This window comes from Trachypithecus francoisi, unplaced genomic scaffold (genome assembly GCF_009764315.1).
Source record: "Trachypithecus francoisi isolate TF-2019V2 unplaced genomic scaffold, Tfra_2.0 Lachesis_group11, whole genome shotgun sequence".
NCBI lineage: Eukaryota > Metazoa > Chordata > Mammalia > Primates > Cercopithecidae > Trachypithecus > Trachypithecus francoisi.
In genome coordinates, this window is record NW_022681456.1 from 77349721 (window position 1) to 77373271 (window position 23551).

The following is a 23551-nucleotide window of genomic DNA, read 5'->3' on the forward strand; positions in this document are numbered from 1 at the left end:
AACACACATGTACATGCATGTTTACTGTGGCACTACTCACAATAGCAAAGACTTGGAAGCAACCCAAATGTCCGTCAATAACAGACTGAATTAAGAAAATGTGGCACACATACACCATGGAATACTATGCAGCCATAAAAAGGATGAGTTTATGTCCTTTGCAGGGACATGGATGAAGCTGGAAACCATCATTCTGAGCAAACTATCATAAGGACAGAAAATGAAACACCGCATGTTCTCACTCATAGGTGGGAATTGAACAATGAGAGCACTTGCACACAGGGAGGGGAACATCACACACCAGGGCCTGTCATAGCATGGGACACTGCGGGAGGGATAGCATTAGGAGAAATACCCAATGTAAATGATGACTTAGTGGGTGCAGAAAACCAACATAGCACATGTATACCTATGTAGCAAACCTGCACCTGCACATGGTGCATATGTACCCAAGAACTTAAATTATAATAATACAAATAATAAATAAATAAATAAGAAAGCGGAGAGAAGGGAATGGAGACTTGGAACCCACAGGAAGGAAACACCCAGGGCTGCTGGGAAGGTGAATGGAAGGACTTCCACATGCTGGAGTCCCAGGGCTCATCCGCTCACCTCTGGATATGCCCTGTGCCCAGCCCTGGATGCTGGCTACACTGCCCTCTGCCCTCCCCTGCCAGGGCCCACATCCAGAATCTTCTCAGTGACCAGGATTTCCTTCAACTGTACGTTGTCAAGGGCCATGCACAGGGACATTTCCCAACCTTCACACCCACTGCTCCACTCTTATTCATCCTGAGAGTAACAGGACCCTTGCCTGGGGTGACAGCTGCTCCCCAGACACTCCAGTTGGGAGCAATCCCAGGAAGTCCCAGAGGGGGCATTCAGAGGGAAGAGGCGTCTGGGAGACACATCCTTACCCAGAATGTGAAATCCCTCAGATTTGCCTCTGGCTTGCAGATTTTTTCCCTGCTACCTAAGTCCTTTGACAACCGAAATGAGTGACTGAGGCTTAAGTCTGAATCATCCAGGGTTACTAAGGCTGCATCAGGGTGTCTTGGAACTGCACCGAGGTTCTCTCGCCCTGCGCAGCAAAGCCAAACACTGACATCGGGATAGCAGCAAGGGAAAGTGAGATATTTATTGTAGGGCAACAAACAAGGAGAATTGGGCAGCTCAAACGTAAGACCCTATGTGCCCTATGGCGCACAGGTAAGGGCCAAGATCAGGGGCCAGAAGGGAAGACTCTTGATGTTGGGACTCAAAGACCCCATGCTCCTGAGAGAGGACCAGGACAGCAAAGAGGAGTGAGGCAGCTTCTGTGGCTCCCCTGGCCTCTGTGGGATTGGGCCCCAGTCCCTGCACAGGTCCCTCAGACTAGACCTGGCTCCCTGTCTGAGGAAAGAGGCCTGGAAGGAGGAGAAAAGGAGAGACCCTTATTTTGCTAAGGGTCAAAAATAGAGGCCTTGGACTGGTTTTCACTAGACTTTTCATGGCCAGTATTGCTCTGTGGTGTCAATGTTCTACCTATGGCTCACAGGAGATGATGTGGGCCGTGGGTCCAGTTTCGGCGCAGCTTCACCTTCAGGGGAGCCCAGGCCAGGTTTGTGCCCTCACCATGATCTGCCTCTTGGGAAGAACTGGGGTGAGTCACACCTCCTGCACACCTACCCAGTGAGTGATGAATTAAATCAGCAATCGTTAATTCATTTTGTTTTGTGTGTGTGGTTGGCTTTGTGTATGTGTGTCTGCGCACAGGCAAGTGTATGTCAACAGGGTAAAATAATCAAAGCCTCCACACTATGGAGGCTTCAGATTAAATATCAAGCTTTTGCTTTGCTTTGGGAGTGACAACATAGATTGACCTTGAGTGAGCTGGCACAAGAGCATTCAGGGACTTGGAGCCTCCTGAGGACGCTCCCTGGTCATATTTGTATTGTTGCCAGAAAAGACGATGCTGATCCAGACCCCAGGAGCAGGTTCTTGGATCTCACATAGGAATGAATTCAAGGCGAGTCACAGAGCACAGTGACATAAGCAAATTTATTGGAAACTACTCTGTTACAGAATAGGGCATCCTCAGAAAGCAGGAGGAGGAGAGTGCCAGCCTTTGTTAGTGCCTTCCTTAAGACTGGGCACTAGCAAACCAGCAGGAACTATATATATTCTGTATAACCATACATATTCTGTAATCATAATTGGTGGTCAGTTTGAAATGTGCCTATTTTCAGACTGTAAGTATTAACCTTAGAGGTGCCTTGTGAGTGCCGAGCTATTCGCTTCAAGATGGAGTCATGCTATCATGTTTTATTAAGCCAGAGACCTGGTAAGCAGGTGTTCCTCTAACAGTATCTTCAACATTTACATGCCTGACACCAACGTTCATTACATGTTCTAAATTGAATGGCCCTGCAACATCTGACCTCACTCTCGGTTTTACAATGAACACCAATTTGTTCAACAACATAGGGTTCCCTAAAGGCTCCATAGGCAGGATTTTCATCCTGAAGAAAGAAAACTAAGATGCCTGGGAAGGTACCTACCAAATAATATTTATACTGAGACCAGGAATCTGTACCCCTCTCTCCTAATGCTTTCTGTGTTGAGTCCACACTTGCAAGATCATCAGAACACTGAAGACATTGACAGCTGGGGTCCCTGGAAACAATGGCAATTCAAGGAAATTTCTGTCCAGCACATAGCAGGGACTCAACAAAGGGTAGCATAAAGTAAAAGATGAGCCCAGAAGTGACTCTCATTCCCTGCCACTGGAGGAGTGGGTGTGTTGGGATATGGTGGAGGACCTGAGAGATGGCACAGGGAAAGTGCAATGACTTTAAAGTGAGGGCCAGTCACTGAGGGCTACAGAAGGCACAGGTGAGGAGCAGAGGCCTCAGTTGCCCCAGGGAAGGGACCTGGGACCTGCGAGTGCCTATTGACATCTCCTTGCTGGCTCACCCTTAGGTCTATTTCTGTGACCTGAGGATACTCCAGCATCCATGGAAAGAAAACAATTGTTCCTTATCTCGGTGGCAAGAATGGCTGGGAGAGGGCGGGGTAACTTTCCTCTTCAAATCCACTCTCAGGTCATGCCTCTCATCCCTGGCCTCCAGGAAGGCGCCTGCCTCTTCCTGCCACTGTTCTCTAAGGCCACCCAAAATGTAGAAGCTACTTTGGAACTAGGAAACAGGCAGAGGTTGGAACAGTTCTGACAGCTCAGAGGAAGACAGGAAAATGTGGGAAAGTTTGGTACTTTCTAAAGACTTGTTGAATGGTTTTGACCAAAATGCTGATAATGACATGGACAATGAAATCCAGGCTGAGGTTCTCTCAGATGGAGATGAGGAACTTGTTGGGAACTGGAGAAAAGGTGATTCACTACATTTTAGCAAAGAGACTGGTGGCATTTTGTCCCTGCCCTAGAGATTTGTGGAACTCTGAACTTGAGAGGGATGATTTAGGGTATCTGGCAGAAGAAATTTCTAAGCAGCAAAGCATTCAAGAGGTGATTTGGGTGTGTTAAAGGCATTCAGATTTAAAAGCAAAAAAGATGGTAAAAGTTCAGAATATGTGCAGCCTGACAATGCAATAGAAAAGAAAATCTCATTTTCTGAGGATAAATCCAAGCTGGTACAGAAATTTGCATAAGGAACAACAAGAAGCCAAATGTTAATCCCCAAGGCAATGGGGAAAATATCTCCAGGGCATGTCAGAGGTCTTCTGAATGGTATTGCCTAGGTTTTCTTGTAGGGTTTTTATGGTTTTAGGTCTAACATTTAAGTCTTTAATCCATCTTGAATTAATTTTTGTATAAGGTGTAAGGAAGGGATCCAGTTTCAGCTTTCTACATATGAGTGGCCAGTTTTCCCAGCACCATTTATTAAATAGGGAATTCTTTCCCCATTTCTTGTTTTTCTCAGGTTTGTCAAAGATCAGATGCTTGTAGATGTGTGGTATTATTTCTGAGGACTCTGTTCTGTTCCATTGGTCCATATATCTGTTTTGGTGCCAGTACCATGGTGTTTTGGTTACTGTAGCCTTGTAGCATAGTTTGAAGTCAGGTAGCGTGATGCCTCCAGCTTTGTTCTTTTGGCTTAGGATCGTCTTGGCAATGCGGGTTCTTGTTTGGTTCCATATGAACTTTAAAGTAATTTTTTCCAATTCTGTGAAGAAAGTCATTGGTACCTTGATGGGGATGGCATTGAATCTACAAATTACTTTGGGCAGTACGGCCATTTTCATGATATTGATTCCTCCTATCCATGAGAATGTTCTTCCATTGTTTGTGTCCTCTTTTATTTCATTGAGCAGTGGTTTGTAGTTCTCCTTGAAGAGATCCTTCACATCCCTTGTAAGTTGGATTCCTACGTATTTTATTCTCTTTGAAGCAATTGTGAATGGGAGTTCTCTCATGATTTGGCTCTCTGTCTGTTATTGGTGTATAAGAATGCTTGTGATTTTTGCACATTGATTTTGTATCCTTAGACTTTGTTGAAGTTGCTTATCAGTTTAAGGAGATTTTGGGCTGAGACAATGGGGTAACTAAGAGCAGAGCAGAAATGAAGGAGATAGAGACACAAATAATTCTTCAAAAAATCAATGAATCCAGGAGCTGGTTTTTTGAAAAGATTAACAAAATTGATAGACCGCTAGCAAGACTAGTAAAGAAGAAAAGAGAGAAGAATCAAATAGATGCAATAAAAAATGATAAAGGGGATATCACCACTGATCCCACAGAAATAGAAATACAAACTGTCATCAGAAAATACTATAAACACCTCTACACAAATAAACTACAAAATCTAGAAGAAATGGATAAATTCCTGGACACATACACCCTCCCAAGACTAAATCATGAAAAAGTGGAATCTCTGAAAAGCCAATTGAACAGGCTCTGAAATTGAGGCAATAATTAATAGCCTATCAGCCAAAAAAGTCCAGGACTAGACGGATTCACAGCCAAATTCTACCAGAGGTACAAGGAGTAACTGGTACCATTCCTTCTGAAACTATTCCAATCAATAGAAAAAGAGGGAATCCTCCCTAATTCATTTTATGAGGCCAGCATCATCCTGATACCAAAGCCTGGCAGAGACATAATAAAAAAAGAGAATTTTAGACCAATATCCCTGATGAACATCCATGCAAAAATCCTCAATAAAATACTGACAAACCGAATCCAGCAGCACATCAAAAAGCTCATCCACCATGACCAAGAGGGCTTCATCCCTGGGATGCAAAGCTGGTTCAACATACACACATCAATAAACATAATCCATCATATAAACAGAACTAAAGACAAAAACCACATGATTATCTCAATAGATTCAGAAAAGGCCTTTGAAAAAATTCAACAGCCCTTCATGCTAAAAACTCTCAATAAACTAGGTATTGATGGGACGTATCTCAAAATAATTACAGGTATTTATGACAAACCCACAGCCATTATCATACTGAATGGCTAAAACTGGAAACGTTCCCTTTGAAAACTGGCACAAGACAGCAATGCCCTCTCTCACCACTCCTATTCAACTAAGTGTTGGAAGTTCTGGCCAGGGCAATTGGGCAATAGAAGGAAACAAAGGGTATTCAATCAGGAAAAGAGGAAGTCAAATTGTCCCTGTTTGCAGATGACATGATTGTATATTTAGAAGATCCCATTGTCTCAGCCCAAAAGCTCCTTAAACTGATAAGCAACTTCAGCAAAGTCTCACGATACAAAATCAATGTGCAAAAATCACAAGAATTCCTATACACCAATAACAGACAAACAGAGAGCCAAATTATGAGTGAACTCCCATTCACAATTGCTACAAAGAGAATAAAATACCTAGGAATCCAACTTACAAGGGATGTGAAAGACCTCTTCAAGGAGAACTACAAACCCCTGCTCTATGAAATAAAAGAAGACACAAACAAATGGAAGAAAATTCTGTGCTCATGGATAAGAACAATCACTATTGTGATAATGGTCATATTGCCCAAAGTAATTTATAGATTCAATGTCATTCCCATCAAGCTACCAATGACTTTCTTCACAGAATTGGAAAAAATTACTTTAAAGTTCATATGGAACCAAAAAAAGCCTGTATTGCCAAGACAATCCTAAGCCAAAAGAACAATGTTGGAGGCATCACGCTACCTGACTTCAAACTATGCTACAAGGCTACAGTAACCAAAACACCACGGTACTAGTACCAAAGCAGAGATGTAGACCAATGGAACAGAACAGAGCCTTCATAAATAATACCACACATCTACAACCATCTGATCTTTGACAAGCCTGACAAAAACAAGAAATGGGGAAAGGATTCCCTATTTAATAAATGGTGCTGGGAAAACTGGCTAGCCACATGTAAAAAGCTGAAACTGGATCCCTTCCTATATCTTATACAAAAATTAATTCAAGATGGATTAAAGACTTAAATGTTAGACCTAAAACCATAAAAACCCCACAAGAAAACCTAGGTAATACCATTCAGGACATAGGCAGCAGCAAGGACTTCATGACTAAAACACCAAAAGCAATGGCAACAAAAGCCAAAATTGACAAATGGGATCTAATTAAACTAAAGAGCTTTTGCACAGCAAAAGAAGCTACCATCACAGTGAATAGGCAACCTGCAGAATAGGAGAAAATTTTTACAATCCACCCATCTGACAACAGGCTAATATCCAGAATCTACAAAGAATTCCAACACATTTACAAGAAAAAAAAAACAAACAACTCCATCAAAAAGTGGGCAAAGGATATGAACAGACACTTCCCAAAAGAAGACATTTATGCAGCCAACAGACATATGAAAAAATGCTCATTATCACTGGTCACCAGAGAAATGCAAATCAAAACCACAATGAGATACCATCTCACATCAGTTAGAATGGCAATCATTAAAAAGTCAGGAAACAACAGTGCTGGAGAGGATGTGGAGAAATAGGAACACTTTTACACTGTGGGACTGTAAACTAGTTCAACCATTATGGAAGACAGTGTGGTGATTCCTCAAGGATCTAGAACTAGAAATACCGTTTGACCCAGCCATCCCATTATTGGGCATATATCCAAAGGATTATAAATCATGCTGCTATAAAGACACATGCAGATGTATGTTTACTGTGGCAGTATTCACCATAGCAAAGACTTGGAACCAACCAAAATGTCCATCAGTGATAGACTGGATTAAGAAAATGTGGCACATATACACCATGGAATACTATGCAGCCATAAAAAGGATAAGTTCATGTCCTTTGTAGGGACATAGATGAAGCTAGAAACCATCATTTGAGCAAACTATTGCAAGGACAGAAAACCAAGCACTGCATGTTCTCACTCATAGATGGGAAATGAACAATGAGAACACTTGGATGCAGGGTGGGGAACACCACACACTGGGGCCTGTCATGGGGCGGGAGACTGGGGGAGGATTAGCATTAGGAGATATACCTAATGTAAATGACAAATTAACTGGTGTAGCACACCAACATGGCATATGTATACATATGTAACAAACCTGCATGTTGTACATATGTACCCTAGATCTTAAAGTATAATTTAAAAAAATGATGTTGTAGAAGAAAATGTAGTAGTAGTTATAGTAGCTTTAGCTAGCCCCATGAAGCCCACACTACTTGCCAGCATTGTTCTAAGTATTTGGCAAATGTTGACTCACTTAAATATTGACAACACTTTGTGAAGTAGGAACCATTATTATCTGTTGCGGGAAGTCAGGGACCCCGAACAGAGGGACCGGCTGAAGGCATGGCAGAAGAACATAAATTGTGAAGATTTCATTGACATTTATTACTTCCCCAAATTAATACTTTTATAGTTTCTTATGCCTGTATTTACTGCAATCTCTGAACATAAATTGTGAAGATTTCATGGACACTTATCACTTCCTCAGTCAATACCCTTGTGATTTCCTATGCCTGTCTTTACTTTAATCTCTTAATCCCATCATCTTCTTCATAAACTGAGGAGGATGAATGTCACCTCAGGACCCTCTGATGATTGTGTCAACTGCACAAATTGTTTGTAGAGCATGTGTGTTTGAACAATATGAAATCTGGGCATCTTGAAAAAAGAAAAGGATAACAGCAATGTTCAGAGAACATCAGAGATAAGACTTCTGGCCACCAGTGAGCCGGATGGAACAGAGCCATATTTCTCCTCTTTCAAAAGCAAATAGGAGAAATACTGCTGAATTCTTTTTCTCAGTAAGGAACATCCCTGAGAAAGAGAATGTGCCCTGAGGGTAGGCCTATGAATGGTCCCCTCAAGTCATGCCGTCTTTTATGGTCGAAGTCAAAGGGATGAAATAAGCCCTGGTCTTCTGTAGCGCTCCCAGGCTTATTAGGATGAGGAAAATTCCTGCCTAATAAATTTTGGTCAGACAGGTTGTCTGCTCTCAAACCCTGTTTCCTGATAAGATGTTATCAACGACAATGTGTGCCTGAAACTTCATTAGCAATTTTAATTTCACCTCATCCAGTGGTCCTGTGATCTCACCCTGTCTCCATTTGCCTTGTGATATTTTATTACCTTGTGAAGTATGTGATCTCTGTGACCCACACCCTATTCGTGCACTCCCTCCCCTTTTGAAAATCACTGATAAAAACTTGCTGGTTTTACGGTTCGGGGAGCATCACGGATCCTGCCGACATGTGATGTCTCCCCCAGAAACCCAGCTTTAAATTTCTCTCTCTTGTGCTCTTTCCCTTTATTTCTCAAACCAGCTGAGACACCTAGGAAGTAGAAAAGAACCCATGATAAATATCGAGGGTGGGGTTCCCCCAATATCTGGCATGCCAACATGGTCTTTGTTTTTTCCTAAGTGCATGTGGGAACCTGATTCCCTTTGGGAGGTGTGGAGAAACAACATCAGCTTGGTTCACAGAAACGTGTGTTCGACTCCCTGATGACTGATGAGTAGTCTATATATGGTCTGGCTTAACTATCGGCCATGCAGAGTCCAAACATCATGCTTATCTCTGCTATATTAAAATGTTAAAACAGGGTGGTGTTCAAGTGCCCATGGAAAATATGGTCACTCTATTCAGGACAGTGGAACAATACTGTCCTTGGTTTCTTGAAAAAGGAACCTTAGATGTAGAAGTATGGGATCGTGTTGCTGAAACATTCAGGGAACTGGTCTCCACAGGGAATTATGTTCCTGTCACCATTTGGGGTGACTAGGCCTTGGTACGAGCCATCTTGATGACATACCAATCCTGTGACTCCCTATAGTTACCACAGTTTTCTGAACTGACAACACTCCACCTCCTCCTCAACCATCCTCTCCCACATGGCCTTTGTAATCTGATCAGCCTCTCCTTTCAGCTACTCCTCTCCCACTTGAAAATGTTGAAAATTCAATGTCTAACTCTGGGGACTTTGGATTATGGTCACCCGCTGATGATCTTATTTCTTTTCACCAAGAGCCAGTACTTGCAGCAGCTGCAGCCCCAACTCACACAGCCCAGGACCATATATACGCTAATTCTTCTCTTTTCAAACCTCCAGAGTCACCTGATGGCTCTGGGACCAAGCTACAATTTACCTATAATTCTTCAGGCCCTCCCACTTCCACTTCAGCCCCTCACCCTCCTGTCATTTCAGGTCCTCAGCTGGTCACATTGCCATCCACTCAGACTACTGCTTCATATCCTTCTTCACACATGAATGCCAGTAATCACCAGTATACTTGTGCTCCTTCTGCTCCCCCAATCCCCCTTTCTCACACTCTCATTCCAGTCAACCCTCTCAGCCTCAGTTTCCCTGATCTATGCATGCTTTTCCTGTCACTTCTATGCCAACTCCATCTCAGATGCCTACTCTTGAAACTTCAATGCAACACCTATTATGCCAAAACAGAGAAACAAGTGGATTAGACGCGTGGACTTATCTGGTTGCACTAGACCCACCTAACTTCCAAGGGGTACAAATGCGTTATGTACCTCTTAATCTTACCTTTTTAAAAGAATTTAAGGATGCTTGTACTCAGTATGGCCCTACTTCTCCTTATGTTAAACTGGTATTACAAACTCTTTGTACAGTGGTCACTTTACTTCCTTTAGACTGGGACCTTTTGGCAAAAGCTGCTCTGACCCCATCTCAGCATTTATAATTTCGTACTTGGTGGTCAGAAGAGGCTGGTTTGCAGGTTCAACTAAATTGGACTAATGGCATTCTAATTACTCAAGCTCAGCTCACAGGCTCTGATAGTTCCTCTGATACTTATGCCCAATTGAACTTTGATGCTTTTACCACAGAACAAGTAACAAAGGTGTGTATGAGAGCTTGGGATAAATTACACAAATAAAAACTTGCTGGTTTTACAGCTTGGGGAACATCACAGATCCTGCCGACATGTGATGTCTCCCCCGGACACACAGCTTTAAATATCTCTCTCTTGTGCTCTTTCCCTTTATTTCTCAAACCAGCCGAGACACCTAGGAAATAGAAAAGAACCATCATTATCCCCATGTTAAAGATGAGGAATTTGCAGAAACTATTTCAGTTAAAGGACATGACCAAGGGTCACACAGTAAGTGACAGAGCCAAGATTCAAATTCAGATAGGCTAGATCCAGAGTCCACTCTATGAACTGTTGCATAAAGACAAATGAAATGTTAATCATTTATAATTGCAGGAGAAAAGCAGGCTAAAAAACAGTTTGAAAAGTATGATTCTAATTCTGTATCAAACACTTAAAAAATCACTTGATTATACACATAGAAAAATTGTTGTGTTGCATGCCATGGTGTTAATAGTATTACCTCTCAGAAGTTGCATTTAAGTGATTCTTATTTCCTTTTAAATAATTTTCTGTAATGTCTATATTTTCTATAATAAAACTTCATGATTTCTTCTTTTGAAAAGAAAAAAAAAAGCATATAAATATGGAGCAAAAATTCCAGTCTTGATTTGGTCAATGTGGGTGCTAATAAAAGCAGCTCTTGAGCCATTTGAAACAGATGATGAGGTAGATTCAGATGAGGAAGAGGAGGACAAGTGTAAAGAACTAAATTCAGATTCTGAATGTGAGGAACAGAAAACGGAGGAAATTAAAGAAAAGAAAGGGAAACTGAAAAAAGTGTGTTTTACTAACCCATCGACACCACTTGCTGAATTAAGTGAACGACCACCTCCTCTCTCTCCCCTTAATGGGTGAGAAGATGAATTAGCTACAAACCTTACTGCTCCTGTAGTTGTAACATTAAAACCTGGAGAAATTGGTGGTGCTTTACAAAATTCTGTTCAACAGGCTAGAGCCAAGGGAGACCTTGAAGCATGGGAATTTCCCATAACTATAATCCAGCAGGGAGGACAGAATATAGCTAATTGGACTACCTTTCCTTTTAAGCTGTTAAAGGAATTCAAGCAAGCCATTAGTCAATATGGGCCAAACTCTCCTTTTGTGCAAACTTTATTAAAAAATGTTTCTCTTGATAATAGATTAATACCATATGATTGGGATACTTTAACAAAATCTGTTCTCACTCCATCTCAGTACTTTCAGTTTAAAACCTGGTGGGTTGATGAAGCTCAAACTCAGGCAAGGGAAAATACACGAACACAACCACCTGTGACTGTTTTCTTTGAACAGTTAATGGGAGTCAGACCTGATTGGGGTTGACTAGAAAATCAAGCAGTAATGGAGGATGTTGCTGTTGCTCAGCTGCGCTCTGTATGCTTATGAACATGGGAAAGGATAAATGTTTTAGGGTGAAAATATCCTTCCTTCAGTTCTGTCTGACAGGGACCTAAAGAACCATATATTGAGTCTATTGCTCGGCTCCAAGAGGCGTGTATAAAGCCATAACTGAAAAAGCAGCTCAAGATGTTGTTATACAGATTCTTGCATACAATAAGGCTAATGCAGAGTGTAAAACTTCTATTAGACCCCTGAGAGGGAAGGCTCACTTAGCTGAATATATTAAGGCTTGCAATGGTATTGGAGGTAACTCCAGAAATGAGGCTGGATTATGCCCCATTTCTCAGGCTCTTGTTTCAATTGTGTGCAGTTTGGACACACAAAAAAAGGAATGCAGAAAAGGAAGCCAAAAGGCAAGAGCTACTACCATCAAACAACAGAAAAGCCCTGGTGTATGCCTCCATTGTGAAAAAGGCAATCACTGGGCAAGTCAGTGTCATCGTAAAATTAGCAAAGATGGACAACCTGTCTCGGGATATGGAAAGAGTGGCCTGCCTTGAGCCCCTCAACAAACTGAGGCATATCCAGCACAGCCAGTGCCCTTACAAATGTACAACAATTGTCCCCTGCCACAGTAGGCAGTGCTGTCGTAGACCTCTGCAGCACAATTCCCATCTGCTTGCTTCCTGGAAAGTCACCAAAAAAGGTCCCTTTGGGGGTTAAACAGTTGGTTTATTACTTGGAAAGTCTAGTCTAAATTTGAAAGTTGTCACTGTGCATATGGGAATAATTGATTCTGATTACACCGGAGAAATTCAATTAGTCATTAGTTCCTCAGCTCATCAGCTCACTTCATTTCATTCATTTGATCTCTATCACTGATACCCTTTCTTCCACTTGATCAAATCATCTACTGAAGCTTGTGCATGCATCCCGTAGTTCTCGTGCCATGGTTTTCAGCTCCATCAGGTCATTTAAGGACTTCTCTACACTGTTTACTCTAGTTAGCCATTCATCTAATCTTTTTTCAAGGTTTTTAGCTTCTTTGTGATGGGTTTGAACATCCTCCTTTAGCTGGGAGAAGTTTGATCGTCTGAAACCTTCTTCTCTCAACTTGTCAAAGTCATTCTCCATCCAGCTTTGTTCCATTGCTGGTGAGGAGCTGCGTTCCTTTGGAGGAGAAGAGATGCTCTGATTTTTAGAATTTCAACTTTTCTGCTCTGGGTTCTCCCCATCTTTGTGGTTTTATCTACCTTTGGTCTTTGATGATGGTGGTGTACAGACAGGATTTTGGTGTGGATGTCCTTTCTGTTTGTTAGTTTTCCTTGTAACAGTTAGGACCCTCAGCTGCAGGTCTGTTGGAGTTTGCTGGAGGTACACTCCAGACCCTGTTTTCCTGGGTATCACCAGCGGAGGCTGTAGAATAGCAAATATTGCAGAACAGCAGATGTTGCTGCCTGATCCTTCCTCTGGAAGCTTTGTCTCAGAGGGGCACCTAGCTGTATGAGTTGCCAGTCAGCCCCTACTGGGAAGTGTCTCCCAGTTAGGCTACTTGGGAGTCAGGGACCCATTTGAGGAGGCATTCTGTCCATTCTCAGATCTCAAAATCCATGCTGGGAAAACCACTACACTCTTCCATGCTGTCAGATGGGGACGTTTAAGTCTGCAGAAGTTTCTGCTGCCTTTTGTTCAGCTATGTCCTGCCCCCAGAAGTGGAGTCTATAGAGGCAGGGAGATCTCCTTGAGCTGTGGTGGGCTCCACCCAGTTCGAGATTCCTGGTCACTTTGTTTACCTCAGCAATGATGGACACCCCTCTCCCAGCCTTGTTCCTGCCTTGCAGTTTGATCTCAGACTGCAGTGCTAGCAGTGAGCAAGGCTCCATAGGCATGGGACCCTCTGAGCCAGGTGCGGGATATAATCTCCTGGTGTGCCGTTTGCTAAGGCCGTTGGAAAATTGCAGTATTAGGGTGGGAGTGTCCTGATATTCCAAGTACCGTCTGTCACGGTTTCCCTTTGCTAGGAAAGGGAATTCCCTGATCCCTTGTGTTTCCCGGGTGAGGTGATGCACTGCTCTTCTCCATGTGCTGCACCCACTGTCTGACTGGTCCCAGAGAGATGAACCCTGTACCTCAGTTGGAAATGCAGAAATCACCCGTCTTCTGCATCACTCACACTGGGAGCTGCAGAATGGTGCTGTTCCTATCTGGCCATCTTGGAAGCAGGAGGAACTATTCTACCCTTTATATGCTTTTTAAAAATCTCTGCCAATTCTCTCACATTCATCTAACTCCATAGTCCCTTGTTCCGGAACCATGGGCAAAACTGCTTTACTGCACTAAAGAGTGATAACAAATTCTGAGTACTAACTTTCACTCCCCATCTTCATAAAAAATGCTTTAAGAAATTTAAATAAGCAGAATGTCTGCTTTCACTTTGTCCCATTGTTACTCTGGTTCTTCTGAGCACTGAGCTTTCCTGCCAAGCTTCTTTTAGACGTCTTTGGGTGTCCTTTGATGATGCGTCCTTTGCTTCCACATGCCCTGGTGTTCCTTCACCAGAGTCTTTGTCGCCCCACGTTGGGTGCCAGGAATGTTGGGGTTGCCAGACCCAACACCAGGTCATGGGGGTGACAAAGTCTGGCAGAGTCAAAGGATTGAGAAAAGACAGTTTGAAAGAGAGAAGTGGGACCGGGGCACCATTGAGATTGTGGAGGCTGTGAAGGCTGTCAGACAGGGATGTTTAAGTCTGTAGACGTTTCTACTGCCTTTTTTTCAGCTATGCCCTTCCCCCAGAGGTGGAGTCTATAGAGGCAGCAAGCCTTGTGGTGCTGTGGTGGGCTCCACCCAGTTCAAGCTTCCTGGCTACTTTGTTTCCCTACTCAAGCCTCAGCAAGGTGGACAACTATCCTCCTGCAGGGCTGCTGCCTCACAGATCAATCTCAGACTGCCATACTAGCAGTGAGCAAGGCTCCATGGGTGTGGCACATGCTGAGCCAGGCATGGGATACAATCTTCTGGTGTGCCGTTTGCTAGGACAGTTGGAAAATCACAGTATTTGTGCAGGAGTGTCCTGTTTTTCCAGGTACAGTCCGTCATGCCTTCCTTTGGCTAGGAAAGGGAAATCCCCCAACCCCTTAGGCTTCCAGGGTGAAGCAATGCCCTGCCCTGCTTAAGCTTGCCCTGTGTGGGTTGCACCCACCGTCCAACCAGTCCCAGTGAGATGAACCAGGTACCTCAGTTGGAAATGCAGAAATCTCCCATCTTCTGCATTGATCACACTGGGAGCTGCAGACTGGAGCTGTTCCTATTTGCCCATCTTCTGCCTGCTTTCTTTACATCTGAGGTTGGACACCCCCATAGGATCCTGCAATCTTTCTGCCCCAAAAAACTGCTATAACAGGAGGGAACCTGTTCCTGCCCACCCTTTGTCTACTCCTTCTCCTCCTAAAGAGCCTGACCATGCCCTAGTTTTCTGAGGAGTGATTGATATTCTAGGGTGCTGAGCAGGATGAGGACACTCAGGCTCAGAGAGGGATTTCCATCTAATCTGCCTGGAAACCATGTGTAGCTACCCAATAAGGTCTTTCTATGTTCAAAAGATCACGGACCAGGGTTGTAGGAGTAGGAGATTTGTAGAGATAGTTTTGACCCCTGTACTTAGAGCAGAGGGGTGTGTTTTCCATGGAGGGTGTGTGTGGGCAGCTGTGTGTGAGTGAGCCTGTGTGGGCTCTGTGTGTGTTCCTGTGTGAATATATGTGTGTGCTCCTTCATGGACACAGCATGCATGTAGTTGGCACAGCAAGGCAATAGAAATCAGGAGACTAAGGACACATTGCCAAGTGATAAAATCTTCCTATTGGGCAGGACTTGGGGTGTGCAAAGGTGTGCATGAATACTGCAGAAGCAGTTCAAAGAGCAGAGAGGTGGGGCTAGAATAAATATGTTGCAGAAAGACAGTCATCAAGGAGGAAAGTGAGGATTCTGACCAAAATGCCTGAGGGTTTCCCTGCCTATCACAGCCCTCTGTGTTCTTAAATCCTCCTGTGTCAACAGAGGCCAGAACCTGGGTTCCCCCACATCCTGTCTGTGTCTGTCCTCTGCAAAGCCATGTGGCTCTACCTGGCAGTCTTCGTGGGCTTGTACTACCTTCTGCACTGGCACCGGGAGAGGCAGGTGCTGAGCCACCTGAGAGATAGGTATGTGTTCATCACGGGCTGTGACTCTGGCTTCGGGAAACTGCTGGCCAGACAGCTGGATGCACGAGGCTTGCGGGTGCTGGCTGCGTGTCTGACGGAGAAAGGAGCCGAGCAGCTGAGGGACCAGACTTCAGACAGGCTGGAGACGGTGACCCTGGATGTCACCAAGACAGAGAGTGTTGTTGCAGCCGCCCAATGGGTGAAGGAACGCGTGGGGGACAGAGGTAACCACCCAGATTTCTCAAGTCTGTCTGTGTCTTCCCTCTGTTTGAAGGGACCACCTCCTGTCTGCTCCCTGGGAAGATTTCTACAGTGTCTTTCCAGGTTGAAGTAACAGTAGCTTTCTAGTATTTCTCACTAATCAGGCTGGCCTGAGCCCCATCTCTTTCCAATCTTTAACCTATCCCGACATTGGAGGTGTATAGTCTTGGGGAGAGTTTGCCCTGATGAGATTTTTCTCTCCAGAATTCCTCTCTATCCTCTCCCTCCTGTCTAAGCAGAAATCATGGATTGTTTGATGCTGAGAGCCTGGGTTAGAGATCTGGAGACTTGCTGGAGCATGGTTGAGAAGGGAGCATGGGGCTACAAGGGTGCACGGAGGCTGTAGCTGTGCTGGAGCTGGGCTTGTGTTCCCAGCACTTTACCTTGTTCTTGCTAGGGCCTATCAGCATCCACCAAGAGCTACGACCATCTCCATCTTCAGAGGAGGGTATCAGCATAAGGACTGCTTAAGGAAAGCAGAACTAGTGAGGTGTTACTTTTTCTTTCTTTCTTCTTTTCACTACACTAATTCATCTGTCTTATTATAGGGGAAGAAAGAAACATGGATTTATTTTATGTAACAATAAATGCAGAATATGATCTTTGTTGAAAATAATGAAAAGAATAAAGATGAAAACAAAAGTTTCCCTGAAATTGTCATCCATACATAAGTCCTTTTTACAATTATACATATTTAGGATTTTATATTTTGTTCTTAGTTTCAGTCACCTTAGATTCTCTGGAGAAGATAAACATTTTTACACCATAATGATCATTTTAATAAAATTGTATGTAATTATTTAGAATACTGTATCATTCCAATAGCCTACCTATGTAAACCATACTGAGTGGTTGGATATGATAGCTTTTTATCGTCATAAATGTCGTCTTGGTGGACTTTTATTGGCCAGCATCTCTATAAGTGTGAGATGTCTGGGTGGAGGAATCTGCATTTGCATCAGGGCAGGGCCTGTTATTGAGCAGGGGATGGATTCATATGCCTAGGCCAACCCTTCCAGATCAACAACTGCCACCCCCTGCCTGGACTCAAGTGACCCTGTGCTCCTGCCCCCTAGTTCTATGGGTTGAAAGCTCTATTGACTTGACGTCTTGGGGATTGTGTATTTGTGTCTTCCAGAGAGATTTTCCCAGAGCTGAGTGAACTTGGGACCAAAGGGAAGGATGAAGAGTGGGCTTCTGATGCAGTATGAGGAGAGGGTGACATTTTCTGGGGCAGAGGGTGGAGTCTGTGTACTGAGAGGGGTGATGCAACCTTGCTTTCTTCCCAAAGCCTGTGCACTGGAATTCCCCAGTGCTTTCTATACAAATGTTACTGGATATTGATGCAGGATGTTTCAAGACCAGTGCCCTGAGATCAAACACAGGATGTTCTCCAAGTTCCCCTAAGCCTAGGACTTCAGGTCTGTCTTTTTCTGTCTTCCCTCTCTCCCTCACTCTCCCTCTCTCATGTCTCTTATTCCATCAACAGATGGTTGCGAAACACTCACTATACAAGGCGTTAGCATACCTGAAAATGCAGGTGAATGTCTATAATGTCAGCAACATTCATGTTTAACTAACCAAACATTGGTCTTCATGTTTCCAGACATGGACAATAGTTCTTTAACATGATTTCATGCAATCCTTAAATAGGGATAATAGCTTATTGTCTTTCAGGCAGTGAGCTGGGCCCTGAAGAGTAAATGGAAAAAGAACTGGGTTCCGTGGCCCACCAACTGCTGAATGTCCAGACCCAACCCCTGCAGATACTGTGGTGTTTGTTTTACCCTCCTCCCCATCCCACACCTGTCATTCTGCCTTCACTTTATTGGGATATGAGTTGCACCCTAATTGTCCACCAGCACAGGCACAACACAGTGATGCTCTCTCATCTTCCCACTGTCCCAGGACTCTGGGGCCTGGTGAATAATGCTGGCATCTCCTTGCCTGCGGCCCCCAATGAGTTGCTGACCAAGCAGGACTTTGTGACCATATTGGACGTGAACTTGTTGGGGGTGATCGACGTGACTCTGAGCCTGCTGCCCTTAGTGAGGAAGGCCAAGGGCCGTGTGGTCAACGTCTCCAGTATCTGTGGCCGGGTGTCACTTTTTGGTGGAGGCTATTGCATCTCCAAGTATGGCGTGGAAGCCTTCTCCGACTCCCTCAGGTATGGTTCTGGGACGAGGCCCGCCCTAGTCTTCCTGCTCCTGTCTTTGTGGGGAAGTCTTTTCCAGGGAGTTCCTTGAATCCCAGCCTGTAAGGCCCTTTCATGAGATCCCTCTCTGTCTTCTTGTGTGACACTCTTGTCTTCCTCTTTCTGGATTGAGCTGGCCATTCACTGGGAAGCACCTTCCTGAGTGCTGGGTGGCAGGAGGGGCCTCAGGTCAGAGAGTTTCTTGAATGATACCTCTTCCCTGGATGGATCTCTTGGTCAGAAACAGCCAGAGGCAGAAATGGACCTGGATCTTTGGCTTCTGATCCTGCCAAGAGGAACACAGTACTGAGGTTCCCAAGCCAAGGACAGGGGAATACTGTGTATCAATGACTAATCCCAGGGAAGGACCCTAAACACTTCTTCCCATTGCACCTTGGTATTGGAGCCACAAAGGCAGACCAGGCAGTCAGCACTGGATGGAAGAATGCTTTGCACCCTACAGAAGGAGCAGAGAAAGATCAGCTACAACAGTGTGTGTTGGTCCCCTGGCCAGGGAGGCTTTCCCGGCAGCTGACAATGGGCATGTGGCTTGCTCACACCCCTCTCTTGCTGTAGTAAATGGCCCCCGACCCCTCCTCCCTGGAATCTGAAATACTTGTAAAGCTGGGGCATGCCTTAGTGCCGCAGAGCCACACATGCTCATGCAGATGCAAGAGCACTCACTGAGTCAGAAAAAGGGAAAGATACTTCCACACCAGGAGATGGGTGCCTGGCTTTGGGGCTCTTCCTCTCTAGGGAGAGAAATGCTTCAAGCCCTGAGGCCATTCCTTCGTGGCTCTCTGAAACCCAAAGACAGCATGCAGAAGATGGCCTTTCCCAGCAGAATTCATGTCCAGAGCCCCTTTGACAATGGGTAGAGCATCTGAGTCCACACAACAGATGCTTTAGGCCCTTGTCTAAGTGACAAAAAAATCCATCCTTAATCAACAACAAGGTTTTGTCTGTGAACTAAATCTTGATACCTGAGAGAGGTACAAGAGATCTAGAATCAACTGCCAACGCTTATAAGGTTGGTGATCAAGTCAACCTTGCTGGCCATGGTACCCATCTGAGTTGGGAAGAGTCTTGGAGATTCTGTCTGAGCTGGGGATTGAGAACTCGAGCTGGGGATTGAGAACTCCACCTGGCAGCCTGGTAAGGAAGGCTGTGAAGGGATTCTGGATGAAGGAATGCGATCAGCCCAGGCCCAGGGTGAGCATCAGCCACCTGCATGTACTGCAGAGTCCTCTTGTGGTGAAGGTCAAGGCCAAGCCTGGTGGGGGATGCTGGGCAGGTGGGCATAGGTGGGCTCCTTGATGGCCTGTGGGTCCTGGACAGGAGCTGTGCTTTATGCTGTTGGGAGTGAAACCCCCCAAAAAAGTGATTTGTTCCTTGGTCTAATCAGCTTCTAGACACCCACCGACTGCAGGAAGCCCAGTGGCTGAAAGTGGGGAGCCAGACTGAAGACAGATGCTTCTTAGAGGACAGTTGCCATCACCTAGCTCAGAGGCCAGGGAGATTCCTGGGGCAGGAAAAGGATGGAGGGAACTGAGGACTGGAGAGGAGGCAAAATGTGGGAATTCTGGTGATCCACTGGATGTGAGGGACATAGGAGGAGACAGCACTAAGGTGCTGCCTTGCTTTGGAATTGGTAGGATTTAGGGCTAGTAAGCTCATGTGTGTAAAATATGGAAACCCCATACAGAGGCAATGATTCTTTCATTATTATGATCCCTTGATTGCTGGAAATTAAATATTCCAAGCTTTCTATCTCACCCATTGTCCTCATATATTGTGCTGTCATAGTTTTACTTTTATTGTTTGTGTTTTACCTTCCATGACCCCTGAAGTCTTTCCCCTCTGCTTCTCTTTCTTGCAGGAGGGAACTCTCCTACTTTGGGGTGAAGGTGGCTATGATTGAGCCTGGCTATTTCAAGACTGCTGTGACCAGTAAAGAGAGATTCTTAAAGAGCCTCCTGGAGATTTGGGACCGGTCCAGTCCAGAGGTCAAGCAGATCTACGGCGAGAAGTTTGTTGCATCCTGTGAGTAAGCAGTGGAGGGTGGGGAGAGAAGCAAACCCTCATGTGGAATCCCTGGTCTACCATTGGTGTCTGAAGAGCATTAGAGTTTGATCTCCAGGCTCTTCCTTACCCACAAAGTGGAGACATTTAGCCCCATTTCCATGATGGGTACTGTGTGGTCAACTGGTCATGAAAAGCAAGTATCCAGGCTTCTCAGAACTTGGGACCAGTGTCTATCTGAACTCAATATCATTATTGAGGAGCAAAGTGAAGCCAGAAAGGGAAGACATTGGTAACTGATAACAAGCTGGCATTAGAGAGAGCTGATTTACATGTGCTGAGACTTCTGTGGGAGGAGACCATCATTTATGTAGTCCAGATATTCCCGAAGAGAGATAGACATGACTTAGTGTGGAACACTTGTTGCTTTCCCATGGATGGGCTCCAACTCAGGGAATTTGGATAAAAGAGATTTGAGGCAATGCTTGACTGGGGGTTGTGGGGTGGCATGAGTTCTTAGACCCTTTCCACTCTAAGTTGAATCCAAAGCAGGAGCGGTTACAGGTGGAAATACACATGGATCATTTCTCATTCTTAACAGATAAGAAATCAGCTGAACAATTGGAGCAGACTTGCACACAGGATTTGTCCTTGGTGACCAACTGCATGGAGCATGCGCTGATTGCCTGCCACCCCCGCACTCGCTACTCAGCTGGCTGGGATGCCAAGCTTCTCTACCTCCCCATGAGCTACATGCCCACCTTCCTGGTGGATGCCATTATCTACTGGGGTTCTCCAAGCCCGGCCAAGGCTCTATGAAGCCAAGGATCAGGTGCATGGTTGCATGGATTTGGGGTGTGCTGTGAGGGTGATGTATCCTTGGGAGAGAAATAAAGTAGAGGGAGGACACTGTCAGGTCAGTAGGACACCGATCTCACCTCCTTCATTACCTCCTGGCCATGATTCTTCTGGGAGATAATTCTGCTCTCTGAAGATGTTGGTAGGAAAGTTTCAAGTTAAGCAGCTGAGAAACAGGAACCAAATAGTGCTCCTGGGTGCATTGTCACCTTAGGTGGCCACTCAAGGGTCCAAGCCTCTTGTGTTAACAACTGGGGTGGGTGTGAGCAGGTGGAAGGAGCCTCAGCCCATGCTATTACCTCCTGCTTCCTTATCAGGCTGTGTGTTAATTCTGGGCCAGTCTGGGCCATGGGGTGGAAATGGCTTGGGAGACGTGAGGGGACCCCTTCTCTGAAGATCCCTGTATACGTGGTGTTGGGAACGGTAGCACAACCATTACATTGCCCCATAGACCTCACGAGTCATCCCAGCAGCAGTGGCTGGAAGGTGGTGTCCTCAGTAGGGATCTGTGCAAAGGACAAATAAATCAGTTTTTGATTTGTCTTGAAAGCATGCACTTCCTTTGATTGTTTTGATGTTGAAAAACTTGATAGTTTCACCCATGTGCAGTGATTTGAATGTTCTTGTGAAGTTACACTTGGATACCAGACACATGAGATTGCAATCCCTCTCTTAGTCTGGGTTCCCTCCTTTGCTCAGGACCCAGAATCACTCCATCCAGAAATCCAGGTCACCGTCAGCCTCTCTAGGACTACAAGTCGAAGGCAGAAAAGAGTGAGCAGGAATAGATCTCCTAATATTGGAATTTTCTGCTAAAAGGAGAACAAGATCCCAAAAGGGAAGTCTGATCTTAGAGACAAAGAAAGGGGAAAGAGGGAAATGGGGATGGGAACTCCCAAGCTGCTGGGAGGGAGGAATGGAGTGACTTACACAGTGGATGTCAGAGTTTTTACACTTTCACTCCTGAAGATGCCCTTTCCCTAGATTTGGGTGGCCTTGGGGAGCAGTGGGAGGAAGAGGCGTGTGCCTTCCTGAACATCAGGGGATGAGAGGCTGACCTGAGAATGGATTTGAAGAGAGAAGTTGGACTATCCCTGCCCTCTTCCAGCCCTTCTGCCACCAAGGTAAGGGACAATTGTTTTCTTTCCAAGGGTCCTGGAGTAGACTTGGGTAACAGAAATAGATCCAAGGACAAGCCAGCAAGGTGACCTCAACAGCCATATTGACAGGCCCCAGATCCCCTCCCTGGGGCAACTGAAGCCTCCTCCCCTCACCTGTGGCCTCTCTGTGGCCCTTAGTGACTGACCCTCACTTCAAAGTCATTGCACTTTCCCTGTGCCATCCCTCAGGTCCCCCACCATGTCCCATCACACCCACTCCTCCAGTGACAGGGAGTGAGAGTCACTGCCGGACTCATCTTTCATATTTTCCTTTCCTTTGTTGAGCCCCTGCTGTGTGCTGGACAGAAACTCCCTTGAATGACCTGGTCCTCATCCTCAGTGTCTTCAGTTTTCTGATGATGTCGCAAGTGTGGACTCAACACAGAAAGCATTAGGGGAAAGGGGTGCAGATTCCTGGACTCAGCACAAATGGTAGATGAGGTAACTCCCCAGGTTTCTCATTTTTCTTTCTTCAGGGTAAAAGTCCAGGATATGCCTCTAGGAAGCCCCACGTTGTTTAACAAACCAGTGTTTATTGTAGAAACAGAGATTGAGGTCAGATGTTGCTGGGCCACTGAATTTAAAACACGCAATGAAACCTGGCCCATAAACCTAGCACTTTGTAGGCTGAGGGGGGTGGATCACCTGAGCTCAGGAGTTAGGGACCAGCCTGGGCAACATGGGGAAACCTGATCTCTATTAAAAATACAAAAAATTAGCTGAATGTGTTGGTGTATGCCTGTGGTACAGCTACTTGGGAGGCTGAGGTAGGTGGATCTCTTGAGCCTGGGAGACAAAGCTTGCAGTGAGCTGAGATTGTGCCACTGCACTCCAACCTGGTTGATAGAGTGAGACCCCATCTCAAAAAACAAAACAAAACAAAACAAAAAACAACGAACAGACACACAAACAAAACACACACAGTGAGGAGCTGTTGGAGATAAATGGTGAAGTAGAAGGCTTCACGGATCATTCTCTCTTCCCCACCTCACACCAGGATACCAAGTTAACAACTATCTCTGCATCAAAAAACATGTTCATAAGAACCAACAATCAGGTGAAAACTCTTTAACCTGGTTTCAACCTCATATTGCAGAAAGAGGCACTGAAGAGATAGAAAAAAAACCAGTTGTGAATCACAGACAGTACTGCTCTCCAAACCCTGGCAGTGGAGGCATGGTGCTGAGAGTGTCTCTGGATGCTGTG

At 45.0% G+C, this 23551-nt stretch overlaps 1 protein-coding gene across 1 annotated transcript; it reads left to right on the top strand.

Moving 5' to 3' along the window:
- The first annotated feature begins 15585 nt into the window (after positions 1-15585).
- On the top strand, positions 15586-21734 carry LOC117089909 (retinol dehydrogenase 16-like). The gene is made up of 4 exons (XM_033221617.1): positions 15586-16074; positions 18020-18278; positions 20185-20348; positions 20929-21734. The coding sequence occupies exons 1-4, from the start codon at positions 15762-15764 to the stop codon at positions 21144-21146; spliced, it is 954 nt and encodes a 317-aa protein (XP_033077508.1). The 5' UTR covers positions 15586-15761; the 3' UTR covers positions 21147-21734.
- Positions 21735-23551: the final 1817 nt, after the last annotated feature.

Bases quoted from the DNA above. Each gene is read 5' to 3' on its own strand.
- LOC117089909 (XM_033221617.1), top strand. From the start codon at position 15,762: ATGTGGCTCTACCTGGCAGTCTTCGTGGGCTTGTACTACCTTCTGCAC. The intron at 16,075-18,019 runs GTAACCACCCAG...CCACTGTCCCAG, and splicing joins GGAACGCGTGGGGGACAGAG to GACTCTGGGGCCTGGTGAAT. The intron at 20,349-20,928 runs GTGAGTAAGCAG...CATTCTTAACAG, and splicing joins CGAGAAGTTTGTTGCATCCT to ATAAGAAATCAGCTGAACAA.